This window comes from Cavia porcellus, unplaced genomic scaffold (assembly GCF_034190915.1).
Source record: "Cavia porcellus strain 051 isolate PalLab524CR breed Dunkin Hartley unplaced genomic scaffold, mCavPor4.1 scaffold_6, whole genome shotgun sequence".
Classification (NCBI taxonomy): domain Eukaryota; kingdom Metazoa; phylum Chordata; class Mammalia; order Rodentia; family Caviidae; genus Cavia; species Cavia porcellus.
Window position 1 is genome coordinate 55,903,954 of NW_026947489.1, and position 18,655 is coordinate 55,922,608.

General features: G+C 47.0%; 1 protein-coding gene across 5 annotated transcripts; it reads left to right on the forward strand.

Moving 5' to 3' along the window:
• Positions 1–6,459: 6,459 nt before the first annotated feature.
• On the forward strand, positions 6,460–16,281 carry Znf212 (zinc finger protein 212). 5 transcript variants are annotated; one of them, XM_005006083.4, is made up of 5 exons: positions 6,460–6,720; positions 11,912–12,301; positions 12,414–12,540; positions 13,612–13,704; positions 14,375–16,281. In XM_005006083.4, the coding sequence occupies exons 1-5, from the start codon at positions 6,697–6,699 to the stop codon at positions 15,217–15,219; spliced, it is 1,479 nt and encodes a 492-aa protein (XP_005006140.1). In that variant the 5' UTR covers positions 6,460–6,696; the 3' UTR covers positions 15,220–16,281. The 5 variants fall into 5 exon arrangements, with proteins under 5 accessions (XP_005006140.1, XP_003475724.1, XP_063106770.1 ...); XM_003475676.5 differs by having other exon boundaries at positions 6,513–6,720; positions 14,372–16,281; XM_063250700.1 differs by lacking the exon at positions 6,460–6,720 and adding an exon at positions 11,039–11,758 and having other exon boundaries at positions 12,459–12,540; positions 14,372–16,281.
• The last annotated feature ends 2,374 nt before the right edge of the window (positions 16,282–18,655 follow it).

The following is an 18,655-nucleotide window of genomic DNA, read 5'->3' on the forward strand; positions in this document are numbered from 1 at the left end:
GCTCAGCGTGTATTTTTGATGCATGTAGTAAAAATTCAGATAGTAAAGAAAACACACAAGAAGAGTACACCTTTCCCATGAAACTCTGCCCATCCACTACCTAGAGCTGCTTCTGTTTCCTTTCCAACCTGTTTGGTGTCTTAGTTTACTTCCTCACCTCACCTCAGGGTGCGCTTTCTGAATTTCCTGTCCCTGGTGGCTGGAGGTTTCCAGTGGGGAGCGCGGATGTCTGGGTTGAGAGTCCTTTTTTGGCTCTGCCACCAGATTACTGGGAACATTAGGGTCCCATTCAGGACAGCACAGGGAGATACAGGGGCTGCAGGACTGGGCAGTCAGCTCAGGGAACTTCCTGCTCACAGCCTCAGGCTCTTGCATTTCACTGTGTAGAAAGAGGATAAAGTTGAAGATAGATGGAGGCCAGGGTCATTATCCAACACACAGTGAACACCTGTAAAAGAACAGCAAGTATGAGACTCAGTCTTTGTTGTCTGTGAGCCTGAAATCTAATAGAAGAGAATGAACCACCAGAAAGTCTATGGCTGCATGAAGGTGGAGACTTGGGGAATTACATGCTGGATTTCTTTTACTGCACACAAGAACATCAAACAAAATCAGAGATACTAGAGATGCCAAGACGAAGTATGGGTTCCTGAGTCCTATTCCACTGGGTCCTACTGCACCAAGTTGCACCATGAATGTAGCTGATCCCAGAACAGGCCCCGGGTGCATCATACTGTCATAAGCCCTGTGCCTGGAACTGAGAAAAATGGTGACATTTAGGATTTTTAGCTTATAGCACATTAGAATGGGCACCATTGGGGTGCATGCAATTAGAATCGAGACAAAAACCACACAAGGTGAGAACTCACAAGGCAGTAGCATGGGCTTGACAATGAGTGATGGGAAGGGTAGGAATGCAGGATACTCTAGGTGTCAGGCATGGAGAAGTTAGGGCTGGCAGCATGAGTTGGATGGGGCAGAGGGAAAGGAGGAAGGCAGTGAGGGATAAGGATGAGATTGTAAGAAAGCAAACTGGCGTGGCTAGAGCCACAGGGTGTAAAGTTACAGGTCACATAGTTGGAGGCCATGGCCGGGCCAGGGAGGGTCCTGAACACCCAGACTGTCCCCAAAGCAGGCTGCTGATGAGGCTAGGAGCCACGGTCCCAGCCCCTCTGGAACTCAGAGGCTGATAGTACCAGGTCTCCAAGGAGGTTGATAAGGATGCTATCTAGTTACTTATTGCCCAGACAAAATACCTGACACTTGAAGTTAAAAGAAGAAAGATTTGGGGCTGAGGATTTAGCTCAGTGGCATGCAAGCCCATGGTCATGAGTTTGATCCCCAGTACTGATTAAAAAAAAAAAAAGAAGAAGAAGAAGAAGAAAGGTTTACTTAGCTCACAGTGTGTAGAAGTTTCAGTCCATAATTGGCTGGCTTCAAGGCACAGTGGCACGACAAAGGGGCATGCAGAAGAGAAACAGTTCATGGCACATAGAAGGCAGCAAAGCAATAAGGGACAACCACAGCTCTTCCTATTCCTTATTTTATTCAGGCTACTCAGGGTGGGTAGGCCTCACAACCTTAATCCTAGTGCCCTTGACCCTAGCATTTGCACCATGAATCAATTCCAGCATCACATACTCTAGATCCAGCCACCTCTAAAAAAGCCTCACCTACGACTGCATGAGGCTTTGGGGTGACATCTAGACACAAGCTGTAACATATACCAAGAAGTCCAGAGAAGGCAGGGATAAACCAAACACCATACTGGGAAATGATGTTATAATCACAGATTTGAGCACCATAACTAGCTGTCCAAGATCTAGTCCCTGGCTACTGGGAGGAGGTAAGGAACAAAAGAGGAAACTTCACATCAGGAAACCAGCCTGTGCCAATGTTTCCATCCAACTGTTAATATAAAATACGCAACAGAGCCAACTCTAGTGAGGACTAGCTCTGCATTAGAAAAAATAAAAGCCAATAAAACTGCTGAAACAAAACATTCTCTCGCTAAGAGGAATTTGATACACATTTTTGTTGTTGTTGTTGTCTTTGAGACAGGGTCTCGAGATATAGTTTAGGCTGGCCTTGAGCTCACACTGTAACCCAGGCTGGTTTTGAACTCACAATGATCCTCCTACCTCAGCCTCCCAAGTGCTGGGACTACAGGCATGCACCACCACACCCAGCTTATATACAAGTTTTTAGCCAATCAGTTAATGAATGAAGATTTGAAGAAAATTTACATTCATGCCTTCAAAATTCAAAATGTGGAAAAAGAGGATGTAATAAAAAGTCTATGCAGATGTGATGGCCACACCTGTTGTCTCAGCAACTTAGGAGGCTGAGGCAGGAGAATCATTTGAACCCAAGAGGTTAGGACTAGCCTGAGCAACATAGCAAGATTGTGTCTGAAAAAGAAAAAAATCAAACAAAACAAATCATGTCATGCAGTTCCTGGAGGTATTAAAATTATCAGTTCTTATGACCAAATACACACACACACACACACACACACACATATATATATATGTTTTATACCAGGGATCAAACTCACACTTGCACTTGCCAGGCAGGTGCTTATGCCGCTAAGCTAAATTCTTGGCCCAATATATGTTCTAATACTCCCTCTTTTTTGGCAGAAATGGTACAATATGGTAATATTTTAATATCTTGTTCTTCACTTCTTCTTTTCAGATATCTGGTAATCCTTCTGACCAGTACATTAAAACCTGTTTTCTTTTTACACTTACATAGTTTTTGATTAAACAGATGGATCTGATATACTTTATCAGACTTCCCAAACGGGCCTGTGTCTTGACCATGTCTAAGCCACTCACCTGTCTCTGCCTCACCTTTTGGGCCCTTCTATTTGGTTTGGAAAACAGAGAACCATAATGCCTTTATCAGAATATTTCTGGTTGCACTCAGTGTAAACTGATGGTCAACCAAGGAGAATGAGAAATTTTCTGAAAGTAATGTGGAACCATTCAAAGATTCAAAGGAACGGTCAAGCAGCCAATCCTGAACCCACGAGACAGTGTCTCTAGAGCACCTCCATACGCTGGCATCATCCTTTCAAACGACTTGAAGACAAACAGGACAGCACTGTTCCTGACCAATATGGTCATGGCTCCCCCAAGAGGGCATCAGCCTGTTCCCTCAGTGCATTTGGAAGGATCTCAGGGATGTGCTCATGTAGCCCAGGTTGCGTGGCTCTCCTGGCTCAGTTACTATGACCAGGAGGCTCAGAGGCTGTGACTGAGTTAGGTGCCTGCTCTTCAGTCACTGTGACCAGGCTTGAGTTGCCACATAAACAGATGGCAGGAAAAAAAAAGAAAGGGATTTAGTGCAGCAGTATAAGGGCCTGCCTGGAAAGCACAAGATCATGAGTTTGATCCCTGGTACAAAAATAAAAAGTGGCAGCTCATGTGTGAATTACATGGTGGGAAACCTGGGAGGAGCATTTCCCAGCAGAAGGGAGATGCCGTGCGCAGAGGAAGAGAGGTGTGGCAGGCTGATATTAGTGGGCCTTGTGTGTCCACACCAGACGTGTACACAGCAGGGAATACACCTTGAGCCAAGGTATGTCCATTCTAGGAGTCTTGCTGGCCTGGAAGCCTAGTGGTAGTGGGGCTATTACAGTAAGGGAAGGAACAAAAGCCATGGTCCCTGCCACCTAGAGACTTGTAGATTAGTGAGGGGCAGAAGGGAAAAAGCTATAGTGGAGTGGAATTGTAGTCATGGGTCCACATGCTTTCTTGACTAAAAAACTTGCACATATATATGTACATCTATATGTTAATATATATGTTATAAACCATGCATGCAATGTAAAGTTTAAAGCATAAGAAAAACATTTAGAAGATATAATTTTGCATTGTTCTGAGACAGTCTCATTAAATTTTCTAGGCTGGTCATTATGTAGCCCAGGCTGACCTTGAACTGGCTATCTTTCTGCCTCAGCCTTCCAAGTACTGGGACTGCAGGTGTAAAGAGCTTGAAAGTATAATTTTTAATTAATCTACATTTGTTTCCCTCTTAGACTTTTCTGTGTTTTTGCAATTTTTATTTTTATTTGGAGGGGAGTTGTGACAGGATCTTGTTATGTAGTCCACATTGGCCTTGAACCTGTGATCTTTCTGCCTCAGCCTCCTAAGTGCTGGGATTATGGGCATGTACCACCATACCTAACAGTTTTCCATCTCTAAGATGGATGAGACGATGGCTAGGATCTCTCTCATTCTATGGATGTATCATGATGACTCAGATATGAAGAGTGTCCATTTTCTTGATTCTTCTACTAACACTGCCACTGATGGGAATAATTGCAAATCACATTTAGTTTTGTAAGATGCATGTGTCAACCTAAAGTGTCAGTGTGAAAGGACAAATGGATGGCTTCTAGAAGACACAACAAAGTGGCATTTATCTCGGTGAACTCATGCAGTAGATGGCTTGGGTCTTGCAAAATCAAAGCAGTGATAAGAATTCACCTTCTTCTAAGTCCTCACTGTAAGCTAGGCATTCAGCTACATAAACACTTCATGTAAATTATTTCTTTCAATACCAACAATGACTCTACAACTAGGTGTTCACGTTCTGAGTAGGAACAAGGTCAATAAGACAGAACATAATTTCTTCCATCTAGTGAAGGAGCTGGAGTCAAAGAATAGTAATGGCTGGGTAGTGGTGCACACCTGCAATACCAGCACTTGGGAGGCTGAGGCAGGAGGATCATTGTGGTTTGAGGTCAGGCTGGGCAACATAGTGAGTTCAAAGCCATCCTGATAACATATGGAGGCCCTATCTCAAGAAACAAAGCAAAAAAACAAGAGGAAGAAGAAAGAGGAGAAGGAGGAGAAGAAGAAGAACAAGAACAAGAACAAAAACAAGAACAAGAAGGAGAACAGGTGGAGGAGTAAGAAGAGGAGAAAGAGAAAGAGGAATGATCACAAGCCCTTCCAGATCTCTTCCTCTGTGACAGGTGCTATGCTGGGGACTTGACCTCAATTCACAGGGAATGGTAAACAGCAGGCAGTTAAAGCTTTGCCCAAGTTCTACATCTAGCAACCCTCACCCTCCCTTCCTAAATCCCACTGCAACCCTGAGCAACTGGAAGCCAGGGCCTGCTGCCTCGCTGGCAGGCTGGAAATTTGATCTAAAGCCTTTTCCAGTCTCAGGCTTATCCACAGGAAAGCTGAGTCATACTGACTGTTGACTGACTGATGCTCAAGTCAGAGTATCTGTTTAACAATTGTCAGGGGTGGGCTGGATATTCACATCCACTGACCCAGGCATTGTTGCCTAGCAGCCACATGGGAATTTGCACCCTCAGAAGGCCACCTAGGGAGCTGGATATGGAACAGAACGATGAATTTTATGACTGAACTATGTAACAGCCTTTGTGCCCTATGTCTCAAGGGTGTAAGGCATCTGTCTGTGTCTGATGACAGTGACCAAGTAGGTCAAACCCTGGCAGACCCTGGTGGCTGACTGGTCTCAGGATGACCCATTCTTCCTTTCAATTTGCTAATAATTCAGTCAAGCCCTGTCTTATCTGGTTGCCTTGGAAATCATGCTTTCTCTTTGAGATGATTTTTCCTATCTTTACTCTTGTTCACCATTCAACCATTCAAAAATGTCTGCGAGCACTTTTGAGTACAATAAATGGTAGATAGAGGGGAAAGACGTTTTAGTGGGAGACACATCGACAAACCATATAATAAAAAAGGTAGTGATGGATGTTAGGGGACATTTCTAGCAGATGATGAGACTGAGCACTGGGACAGGCTAGACAAGGAACAGCTCTCCGAGGAAGTAGAATCTGAGCTGAGGTCTACAAGTGTAGAAGGACCCAATCTAGTGAAAGTTATTTTCTGCTGATTTTAACAGTTCTTGCTGGGTGTGCTGTTTCAAGCCTGCAATCCCGGCACTCACTAGGCAGCTCATTTCACTCCCTCACTGTTTCCAGACACCCAGTGTAGTATCAGGTGTGGTTGGAGTAGTGGTGCTGGTATTGAGTTTGAAGTACACGGTGATCGAATGATAACGTAGCCACACTTTCCAAATCAAAACTCAAATGCGACTTTTAACTTGAAGCACAAGTCCTGGATTGATGGTCTGAAATCAAGGCTATGGTGGATTTTCCCGCGCATCTGCTTACCGTCATTAATAGATTCTAGTGAGTTGACCTGGGCCTCTGACCCTACACTGTTGCAATGAAAAAGCCAAAAGCGAGGTGAGCGTTTGGAATAAAACAATTTGCCATTTGGGACTATACTTCACATTCTCAGGTTGCATGTTCTTGCCTCTGAGTAGACTCTGAGTTTTATACATTTTAAAATCCCTCAAAGCACTTAGCAGAGTGCTAGGCACATAGAAGACACAACAAATGCCCGTGCGCTTGCTTGAAATTCCCCACCTGCCTTTTACTTTGATTTCAGTTGCATTTTCCATCACATTATCTGGAGCCAAGCTGCAGTTCACCCTCCTGCCGCACAGAGGCGCAATGGGAATCGTGCGCGGTGGGACGAGCAGCCGCAACCGTCTTGGGCAGGGAAGAGCCCGGTTCCCAGAATGCACTTTGTATCAACACGGCGCTGGGGGCGGTTTCAGCAGGTCCCGACAGCTGGCCGACTGGCGAGCCGCGCGAGGGCTACCCTGCTGGCCCGGCGTTGAGGAGCGACTGGAGCCATGGCAGAGTCGGCGCCTGCTCGGGTAGGAGGCCTCTTGCCAGGCCTGGAGGGCGTTCGGAATGGCGGCGCCACTGTCCGGGGCGGGGCTTCAGTTGGTCCTGGTGAGAGGCTCGGTTTCCCAGGCTGCAGTTGGCCGGCAGACACCTGCTTTCTCCCCGCGACCCTCACACTGTCACTTTTTGTCTCTGCTTCCTCGTACCCCGGGCTCAGCGCCTGGGCACTGTGTACCTTCGCCCAGTAACAACGCAAAACTGGTGTCAGGTTCTTGGGTTTGCGGCTGTGCCCGCCCATTTTCTCCTATGGGTCCGCAGCCCCCGTTTCCGGGTTGCGGCAGGGGCAGAAGTCACGGCGTGGTCCGGAGACCCCGGACTCCGCCCTCGCTTGCTGGTCTGACCCCGCGGCCCGTTGCTTCTGCCTCGCCCTGGCTGCAGGTCTTTGCCCTAGAGCTGTAGCCACAGGTTGAAGTCAGGCGGAGTTTCCTCTCCTGGGTGGTCCCGTGATGTTACCTTAGTGTAGTTGCTGGCTTTTGTTTGCAGAGTCGTGGAGCGCTCTCTCCCTTTCTGTCTCCTTCAGTCGTCCCTTGTCAGGGAAGGTCTAGACCCTGGTGTGAAGATATCCTGGGTATGGAGTCGGGAAACTGGAGTCCAGTCTCGAGCGAGCGCTCAGCTGTCCGCTTCGTTGTTTTTAGGCAACCGTGTTTGTCTTTCTGAGAGGCTCTATTTCTCTAAGAGTGTTAGGTTAGTGGGTACGTGGGGTCCTTCCAGCTCTGACATCCTCATGTTATTCCAAAGTTGTGTTTAACAATAATACGAGTGGATTGCTGAATTAAATTGGTTCTAGTGCAGGCAGTTTTTGATCCAGAAACACTTTCAGAATTACATGAGATCTTTTGTGAGAATGGAGGACTGAGGAGACCCTTTACCATGAGCAGAGTGCACTGTATTTGATTCTTATAGGAAGGGGATAAAAAATAAGGGAGGGATTTGTTGACTTTTGCTTTCAATATAGCACTTAACTTGGGACAAGGCGCAAATGTCTACAATGTTTTCCTTCTCTGACTCCTTTTGGCTAAGCAGATCAAATCAAAGACTTGGCTTTTCCTGAAGACCAGAACACTACTACAGGTTGGGAGGACACCCTGCCAGAACGCTTGTTACTTAGGTTTGGGTCATCCCATGGTCACTTAAGTAATCAACAGACTTCGTTGAGAAGTCTTAAAGATTCCCCAAAATCCAAACTATGCTTTTAGTAACTTGTGTTTTGTCGTTGTGGAACCTAACACTGTTCTTGAGCATATTTCTGTTCTCAGACTTTGTCTCTTCAGATGAGAGGCTGTGGGTCTACACTGAGTAGGTTCACTGATTAAAAACAACTAAGAATGTTGAGGAGAAAACCTACGTGTGTTTAAAATGTTCAGTAAAGAATATTTGGAGCCTTCGGGGCTGGGGATTTAGCTCAGCGGCATAAGTAACCTGCCTTGCAAGCAGGCAGTTGTGAGTTGGATCCCTGGTACCGATAAAAAGGAAAAAGACAAAACAAAAAAAAAGAATGTTTGGAGCCTCAAAACTAAATGAAAGAGGAAATTCTTAAGAGGAAAGTGGAATTCTGATGCCAATTTTGAAGACATTTTCTGAATATTTATTTTTGGTGACCTAGCAAGTAGACAATTCAGAGCCTAAGGTGGAGTGTCTAAGAAGTCCTCTATTATAATCCTATAAAAACTGAGAGTTCAAAGACCCATATTCCAAGGATGAACTGAAAGTGAACTCTTTGCTTTCGGTGATTGGTTTTTTGTTTCGTTTTTGTCTTTTTGAGATAGGGTCTCACTGTACAGTTCAAGCTGTCCTTGAGCTCACTTGGTTGTTATTTTGTGTTTGGTATGGGGATTGAATTTAGCACCTTGCATATGCCATGCAGGTGCTTGTGCCACTGAGGTAAATCCCTGGCCCCTAAAGCTCACTTTGTAGCCCAGGTTAGTCTCAAACTTGCAAAGATCCTCCTGCCTTAGCCTACTGAGTGCTGGGATTACAAGGTGTGTGTCACCATGCCTGGCTTCAAAATTTATTCTAAAATAAGGGTAAAATAACATTTTCAGATAAAACAGTTTGCAGCCAGATGTGGTGATACCTGCCTGTAATCACAGCACTCAGAAGGCTGAGGCAGGAACAGTGCTGCAAGTTTGAGGCCAGCCTGGGCTATACAGAGAGTCCAAAGCCAACCTGAACCATGTAGTAAGACCTTGTCTCAACACACAACAACAACAACAAAATAGTGCAGTCCTGAAAGGACATACATTAGGTAAATGGCAAATCATCCCCTATAGACAGAAAATGTGGTGATCTATGAATATGGGAAAATCTAAAATACTAGCTGACTAAAGCTGGAGTAGTATCTTATGAAGCTAAAAGCAAAGAGAATTAAAACACATGACAATATTGATGGAGAAGGGACAATCAGAACTCACATGTATAAAGACTTCTAGGTATGCTTCTTATAATTTGTAGGAGAACTGTTAAAAAGACTATTTGATTTACAAATTACTGTATAACTTACACATCAGTGTATGTGCTGCCAAAGTGAACACTGTAACTTACAAATTAGAAGGAAGAATAAGAGAATAAGAAAACAATTAAAAGAAGGCAACAGGGAAGATGAAGAAAGAGATAAACAGTACAGAAAGGAAAAAAAATATCAGTAGCTACAATAAATATAAATGAGCTGACTGTTCCAGCTAAAAGGCAAAGATTATCAAGATGGAAGATAATTCTATGTTTTTATAAAAGGTACAACTAAAAGATAAGTCCGTACAAATGTTTGAATATAGAAGGCTATAACAGTAATATACCAGGCCAACACCAAAAGGAAGCTGATTTAGGTATATTAACATGAAAAGATAGACACCTACTGCTGCTTTTATAATGTTAAAAACCTCAATTTATCAACTCCATGTGACATTTCTCAGTGTGCATTGCATTATATAACCTCAGAATCTATAAAACAAAATTGACAGAAGTACAAGGAAAATTCACTGTCACAATAAAGATTTTAACACGACCTTCATGTTTTATTAAGAACATGTCCATCATCCTTCAAAATTCTGGTGAATGTACCACACCCTAGCACCCTTTTTTTCCCCCCTATGTGATAAAACACTTTTTTTTTTTTTGAGACAGGGTCTTGCTATATAGCCTACACTGACCTCGGCCTCATGGTGATCCCTCCTGCCTCAGCCTCCCAAGTGCTAGAATTATAGGTGTGTGCTACCATACCCAGCAGTGAGACTGTATTTTTTGTTTATGGTGGTTGAGTGTTTGAACTGTAATGACAAGAATGTTATTTGAGTCATGATTTGACTATATGATATTTAAAAGCAGGACTATTGCCAGAGAATCCAGAAATAGGGTCAGCAGAAGTTTAGTTGCTGTATTCTCATTGCCTTCAGATATGTTCTTAAATATTGAATTTAAGAAAACATTACAGAAGAATGCATGTTTATTGAAAATCTGAGTAATAATTTTTTTTGTTTGTTTGTTTGTTTTGGTCTTTTTTTGAGACAGGGTCTCGTTATGCAGTTCAGACTGGCCTCATGCTCACTTTGTAGCCCAGGCTGGTCTCGAACTTGCAATGATCCTCAGCCTCCCGAGTTCTGGGATTACAGGCGTGAGCTACCATACCTGGCTAACGAGTAATAATTTTCGATGGCAGAGTAAAATCTGTCCCTCTGCTCCCCTGAATGTGTATCCATATTAAGAGTGGTATGGTGAGTGTCTTCCCAAACCTTTCTGTGTGCTGAAACAAATCACACACACAGTTTCTCTTTAGGGAAATAATAATAAATGTATTTTGGCAAAAATTGGATTTTTCATTTATCAACATAGGGTGAATACTTTCCAAACCATATTTAACTCTTTTTAATACTTGTACAATATTGGTTTTGGTTGTACTGTAATTTATGTAGCTATTCCTTTAATAATAGACGTTAAGTTAATTCCAGATTTTAACTAGAGTGTTAGCCAGTAGTCTTTTTTGTTTGAATGTAATTAAATACTAGTGCCATTTCTTCCTTAAGATGGACTCCCTAAGTGGGGTTTCAGTGAGTCTTGGGAGATGGCCTTCCGCAAAGTGTGACTGTTCGTTCCTACTGCTGGCTTATGAAGGTGTTGGTGTCTGATGGCCCTGAAGGGTGTACCTCCTCACTTCTACACACGTCTGTCTGATGGTGGGAAGCGGTTTCCTGCTGGGGCTCACATGCGTAACTGCTGAGGCGCTTCTTTCTCCATTTGCTTCTGATTGCCTGTGTTTCACTTTCTTCTTTTTTTTTTTTTTTTTTGGTCTTTTTCATTTTTATCGGTACCAGGGATCGAACTCACGACTGCCTGCTTGCAAGGCAGGCGCTTATGCAGCTGAGCTACATCCCCAGCCCCTTGTGTTTCACATTCACGAATGATTTATTCTGCAGCTTTACTTTGGGATTATTGTTTTCACTTCACAGGTTGTTTCCTATTTGGTTTATACTTCGCTTATGGTGTTTTTGGGCAGTTAACATTTTTTCCTTCTTTGATGTTGTAAGTCCTACTTACTGAGCTCCAGTAAATTTGCTCTGTTTGTAGAGTTCTGTGTGTTTTGACAGCCATTGAATTACTGAGATGCAGAATATTTCCATTGTCCCAGAAAACTCCCTTGTGCTTTCTTTGTTATCAGTCTCACAATGCCTGACAACGCTGATCTGTCTGTCCTGCTAGTTTTGCCTCTTCCTAACTGTCCTGTGAGTGGGTTCTGTTACATAGCTGTTTGTGCCTGGCTTCTTCAATTCGGTGTGCTGCCTCTGCTCTGTTCTTGTTTATTGCCAAGTAGTGTGCGGCCATGTGGTGAGTTAGTTTCCTTGGGCCCACCATACAGATCTCATTAATCTTGATTACCCCCAGGAAGAACCTAGTCTAAGTGAGGTCACTTTATGAGATGCGGCTGTTAAGACTACCACATGACTATTGGGCAAAGCACAGTTCTCCTCATAATGTATGAATGGGTGGGCCACAATTTGCGTATTCACTTACCAGCTGGTAAGCATTTCCATCATTTCCATCATGCTAGATAATCAAAACAGAGTGTGTGGAGAGAGGAGGGCTTCTGTCTCCCATTCTGCGTGGAATTGCTTTCTCACGTGGCCTTTGGGGGTGGAATTGTCTGACTGACCTTTCTTTTTTGATCCTCAGCACAGGAGAAAGCGGCGCGCTACACCACTGGCTTCTTCCTCACCACCCTCGCAAACAACAGAGAAAAGTCCGTATTTCCAGACCACAGAGATCTCGCTGTGGACCGTAGTAGCTGCTCTTCAGGCCGTGGAAAAGAAGATGGAGTCCCAGGCTGCCAGACTGCAGAGCCTGGAGGGCCGCACAGGGACGGCCGAGAAGAAGCTGGCTGACTGTGAGAAGACAGCCGTGGAGCTGGGCAACCAGCTGGAGGGCAAGTGGGCCGTGCTGGGGACCCTGCTGCAGGAGTACGGGCTGCTGCAGCGGCGCCTGGAGAACGTGGAGAACCTGCTGCGCAACCGGAACTTCTGGGTGCTGCGGCTGCCCCCGGGGAGCAAGGGTGAGGCCCCCAAGGTAGGTGCCCTGAACACTCAAAAGTTGGGCCAGAAGAGGCCCCGAGGCTCTAAATTACTGGCTTGGCCTTCGTGTGCTATCAAGGCACTTACTGTGCTGTTTGTGACTTCAGGTGTCCAGGGCACTTGAAAATGATGGCGTCTGCTTCTCCGAGCAGGAGTGGGAGAACCTGGCAGACTGGCAGAAGGAGCTGTACAGGAACGTCATGCAGAGCAACTACGAGGCACTGGTCTCCCTGAGTGAGTAGTGTCCGTCCTGCATTTGCCCACTGCTCTGCGCTTCCTGCTCAGTGGCTGTGGCCCTTGTAGCTACTCCCTTGGCTTGACTGGGAGAAGTGGGTGTGTCCTGATCCTCCTGCTAACAGACACTTCACAAAGGTTGCTTGTATCTCTTCTCTGCAGTCACACCATCACCTCTAGAAAATGTTTACTAGGTGAGGTTCCACTGTTGCTCAGCCAACCAGACCCTTTCTCATGGTCTTTGGCTGGAGTCAGAGCCATCACTGTGGTCTTAGGATTTACTTTGTGTAGATTAGAAGTGCTGCGTAGTCTGTCTGAATCTTTATGAATGTAAACTACTGCCTGTGACATAACAAATGCATTTTAAAATGCAGATCATGGAGAAGTACAGTGGTGCCTTGGTTCACAAATTCAATTTTGGGAAAGGTGGTCACATTTGTGTTTGTGCAGGAAAGATGGCTTAGTTTGTTTGTCACCCAGTGCAGAGTTTGCAAACAAAAACAAAATTTTGCCACATGCTTTTGTTTGTGAGCCAAGTTGTTTGCAAACAAACATTTATGAACTGAGGTACCACTGTATCAAGGAGGCCAGAGTGAGGGAAAGGAGGTTGAAATGGGCCAGAGGTGGCTGTGTGACCTCAGAGGTGGCTGTGTGGGTCCCATCCTGTGTTGGGTGCTGTTTCCTTGTCTATCACAGTGCCGGTCTTACTTGGCAGTATCTCAGCAAGAATGAAGTGGGTCCCTGAAAAGAGCCTTGGCAAGACGTCAGCCACATGCTGCAGTGGCGTCGGGGTGCTGGAGCAAGGGCCAGGCTTGGCACCTAATGCTTGTGCCGAGGGCCCTTCATGAAGACAGTAGAGGCGGCAGCAGCTGCCTCATCCTCTCCCTGGCTAGCATTGTGTCCTTCTCCCAAAGTACTGGGGGAGAGTAGGGGAGAGTGGCGCTGTAGCCTTTGACCCTGTTGTGGGAGTTGTAGTATAGATTCCCTGCCAGCAGTCCCTTGGTGTGTAGCTGACGGAGTGTGCTGAGCTTTTCTCTCCTCTGGGCTCATTCTGTGCTGTTTCCAACCCAGAGGTCCTTGGCCAGCCAGAGGGCGAAGCGGAGCTAGGTGCAGAGATGCTGGGTGATTTGGAGGAGGAGGAGAGCCTTGTTGGTGCCCACCCTGGTGAGTGCTTTGGCATATTCTCTTCCCCTGCCACCCACAGGTCCCACCGTGGAGCTGCCCCACACTGCCTGTCTGCCACCTTGTCTGCACATGCTGGTTGTCACATGTGTGCCTTAACTGCTGCCACCTTGTGGGGTCATAAAGCCAGTGATCACTCTTCTTCATTCCCTGCAGCATAGAGGACATGACAGGCAGTGGTCAGTGGGCATGAGATGGGGAGGTGGGGGGGAGCGGAGCAGAGGAGCTATGGGAAAGAAAGGTATTGGAGGTGGGCACTGGGCAGAGGACACAGGAAGAGCCAGACATGAGGCTTCTCAGGTTTGCTATGTTTTTCTTTAATCATTCAAATTTCTCATCTTAACACTTTCCTAAATTAGGTTATTATGGTGTATTTTGACATTTCACACAGGGATTAAGGTTGAGTTTGGAGAATTAAAATTTATTTATAGCATTATTCTATAAGAGTTTTCAGCTCACATGTCTGAACATGAATATAAAGTTTATTTTTTTACCAGCCTTGGAGCCTTGTTAATCTTGTCTCTTCCAGGTTGTGCTAATTCCTGTGTTCTTGGGGCTTTGATTTGAGCCCTTCCGAAATGTTCACGTTTGTCTGGTCTGGAGCTGCCATAGGTGCTGGCGAGTGATGTTCTCTTGGTCTTCTTTGCAGCAGATGGGGCCGTGCTCAGACCAGAGGTGCCAAGTCAGCCAGAAGACTGCATGTTCCCAGGGGAAGCAGAGGAGCGGGATTTCCTGAGACCAGTGCAAACTGAGCTCTGGGATGGCCAGGGTGGTTCTGCCCTCTTGGAACCAGGTCCCCGGGGTTCCAGCCTCGAAGAGCCCCTGGAAGGCAGTGGAGACCCTGCCACTGGCAGAACTCTGGGCTGCTCTCCAAAGCAGAAATCCCACAGGCAGACACAGGTGGCTCAGGAGTGCGCACAGGGCCTGAAACTGAAAAGGGACCCTTCTGGCCCCTACGAGTGTTCTGAGTGTGACATCAGCTTCTGCTATAAGCAGCAGCTGACTGCACATCTGCGGAGCCACTCGGGGTGGGTGTCCTATCCTGCTGTAGAGCCTGGGGAAAGCCTTAGACCCCGGCCACGGTTAAAGCCTCAGGCGAAGAGGGCCAAGCTGTACCAGTGCAATGTGTGTCAGAGGAGCTTCAGCTGCAGGGTGAGCCTGGTGACCCACCAGCGCTGCCACCTGCAGGAGGGTCCCAGTGCTGGCCCACGCATCCAGGAGAGGTTCTCACCCAACAGCCTGGTGGCGCTGCCTGGCCACATCCCCTGGCGGAAGAGCCGGAGCTCCCTCATCTGTGGCTATTGCGGCAAGAGCTTCAGCCATCCATCCGACCTGGTTCGGCACCAGCGCATCCACACAGGCGAGCGGCCTTACAGTTGCCCCGAGTGTGACAAGAGCTTCGTCCAGAAGCAGCACCTGCTGCAGCACCAGAAGATCCACCAGCGGGAGCGCAGTGGGCCAGGTTCCCAGCCTGGGAGGCCCAATGGCTTGCTGTAGAGCGCCGCCCCTCACCGTCGGGGGCGGAGAGGGGCGGCAACAGTGCCCCCGGAAAACACCATCTTGGGCCAGGCACCAACTGCTTCTGGTCTACCTTCCCTCGCCCAAGTGCCAGTCTGAGCCCTAAGCTGTCCTGAAACCATGTGGGAGAAGCGGGGGCAGCACCTGCCTGCCCTGCATCTTGGCCCGCTGTGAGCCTGCTGGCCCTGGCGCCTGGGTCTCTGGTCTTCCTGTCCTCCGGTACTCACGGCAGGGCTGGCTGCTGAGCCCAGGGGGCTAAGGCCAACCTTTCCTTTCACGGCAGCCCAGGGGTGAGCGCTGTGCGTGTGAGGATGAGGGCGAGTTCTGGGCCACCTCACCCTCCACACCTCTTTCGTAGTCTCTGTTAACAAGTAGAAGGAATAATTTAATGAACAGCTAACCCCGCTCTGAAGACTTTTTTTGAAGTTAGATTCTAGTTGATTTTGAAATTATAACACAACACTTGTTTTTTAAGTTTCAGAAGTCATAGAAGTTGTTCCTAACTCGGGGACTGGGCTTGCCCTCTAGGAGGGAATAGTTTATGGGGCTTGTAGCCCACCCACATGTTCTGGGGCCAGGGAGCAGAGACGCTTCCAGCCTCTCAGCCTGACACTGATTTGTCTCTGGAGGGCCAGTGGGAGAGAGTCGGAGGGGACTTGAGGCTCCTGCCGAGGAAAGGTTCCTGGAAAGGAGCCTGGGGGTTCTGGTTCTGGGTGTGTTGGTGGTGTGCGGGGCCCTCCTCCCAGCCTCACTCAGCTGTCTCTGGCCTGTCATGCAGGAGGCCTACTGGTTACCTCAGATTGTTCAGTTAGCACCTGTGGTCCAATTTGTTCCTGTTGCACCCATTGCTCTTTGCTCTTTGACATTGCTGAGTCACACTTTGCAAATCCTGCCTGGTGAGGAGGGAGAAGCATGGAGGCTGGGTCGGGACTGTAGCGTGCTCATCCCACTGTTGGGAGCCAGGAGGGAGTTCTTGGGCTGGATGTGAACCTCCTCTTAGATGATCTACAGTTGCCTAGAATAAAAAACTTCCTAGCAAAACCTGGGCTCTTGCTGGTTGCTTTTCTCTTGTCAAAATCAGTCTTCTGGGGCAGGAGGTGGGGAGAGAGAATGCTTTTTTTATAGCTGTAACCAATTACATAAAGCAGGAAAAGTGGCACAGCACCTGCATGGCAAGCATGAGGTTGTGAGTTTGATTCCTAGTACCAAAAAAAGGTGTGTTTTGGCTTCTGGTTTCAGAGGTCTGAGGTCAGCTGGCTCCAGACAGAAATAGCACAGAGGAAGAGAGCGGTAGAGAAAAGCTGTACTCACTTGATGAAGTTAGAGCTCTTATGGTCCATTCAGTTCCTTAGATCCCACCCACCTGCTTTGGGAGGCACTTTGAGTGTCAGCTGCAATAGGACCCCACTCTGGAGGGCTGACCCACACCTAGGAATAGGAGTAGCAGCCCAGGCCCCTGTGAGGGCAGGGAAAGTGACTCCATCCACGTGATAATTTTTGTGAGGAAGGCAGGAGGGGAAGCAGGGAAGGTGCCCCAGGATTCCTTGGCAGCTGTTGGAAATGTTGGGTATGCCTGGAAACCCAGCCTCAGGGAGGCTGAGACAGGATTGTTGTGAATTGAGGCCAGCATGAGTTATGTAATGAGTGCAAGTCCAGCCTGGAATAAACGATCGTGTTCCAAAAAATAAAAATGTCGGTTTACACACAAATGTAGTCTTTGCACTAGGGTCTCAAAAAGACAAAAACTAGTTTTCTTCCTGTCCTTTACTTTTGCATGGCATTGTCCTAGACTAGCACAGTATTCTGTTTTGCCTTAGTGTATGCAGTTTCCCATGGGAAGGACGTAGGTAAAAGATCTTGTGAGCTTAACCACTGTTTAGGGGAGCCAAGACAAAATAGAAAATGTTGCATCTTCAGGAAGGCTGAAGGGCTGTAAAATTTCAGCAGACAGTTATTGTAGACAAGGGACATTGGGAAGATGAGAATCAATGATGTAAGTGTATGTGTTTATGGGGACATTATGATGGTTTTATCTATGTAGCCAATGTTTAACAGTCAAGTTGGTGTCAGCGTTTCCATGTCTCTGTTCGATTCTAGTTCTTTATAAAACATGGGACTCACCATCAGAACTTCCTCCTCCCATGTGGCTGTGCTGAAGGACCTGTTCTCTGACTGCCTTCTATGCCTGTCTTCCTCTCTAAGAGGTGACTGCACTGTCCCTTGTGGATGGCAAGGACGTCCTATGTGGAGGTGACGTGCCCCGGGAAGGCTCAGACAGCAGCTCCTCTAGTGTTGGGGAGAGGAGTGAGCACTGGTGATGGTGCTGAGCAGGGCTCAGCAGCGCCATGCAGACTGGCAGCCTCCATCTCTGATCAGGGAGTGTTAACCTAGTAAGAGTCACTGTGTGTGTTTTGGGGCTCTGGGCTTCTGAGGGGGACCAAGCAGGAGCCAGTGGGGACCTGTCAGCACAGCAGCAGAGGGAAGGGCGAGAGACCAGGTCACAGGTGGTGTCTGCAGATGAGATGCTTTGGAAATGGGTACCATGTCGAGGTGCCCCCTGAACGTGTGGACTTCCAGCATAGTGATCCTCACAAACAGCACAGTGCTTCCTGCCGTGGGGAGCACTGCATCCACGGGGCAGGATTTGACTCCCTGTTGCTTCCCTGCTGACCTGTTTCATTCTGACCTCAGTGACCTCCCTGAACGGAGGAACCTTTCCAGGTGGCTCCACAAACCTTTTTAGCTGCCTCTGACTCTTTGGGGGATGAGCCCTTGAGTGTCTTGACCCCACTCTGGGTGATTCAAGTTCAGAATGGATGGTCCTGAGCCTCTGATGACACCTGTAGCAGCACAGGCTGTGCTGGGCCACTTGCAAGGACTCAAGCAGTCTTAGGGTCTCGGCCTTGGCGTGAAACCTCCAAGCACCTGCAGCTCACCACTGCTCATCCAGAGGTCCCTAATCCTCAAGAGCTGGTTAAGAAGAAAAATCCAATCCCATAAAAGATTAATAATTAAGGATGTGGGCAATTTTATATCAGTGCCACACCTGGCCTGATACCCAGGCTGGTCTATATAAGGCAACCACGTTGTAGTGCAAAGGGTTTTAAAAATCAGCATGAAAACAGTAGATAGTTTTGGGAGATGATAAGACAGTCATTTTCAAACTAACCAGCTCATTAAACTAGGATCCCTGGGAATTAGTTCCAAGCAAAAATTCTCATCACCCACGCCCTTCAGCCTCAGATCCAGAAACAGTGCCAATTGCGACCAACAGTGTTTAAGCAAGTGCTCCAAATAGATGCAGGTGCATCCAAATAGATGTAGCAAGTGCTACAAATAGATGTATGCACACTACTGACTTAGAGGTACTTTCTGAAACACTAGGACCAGTAACTAAATGGGTTTAAGATAGTTC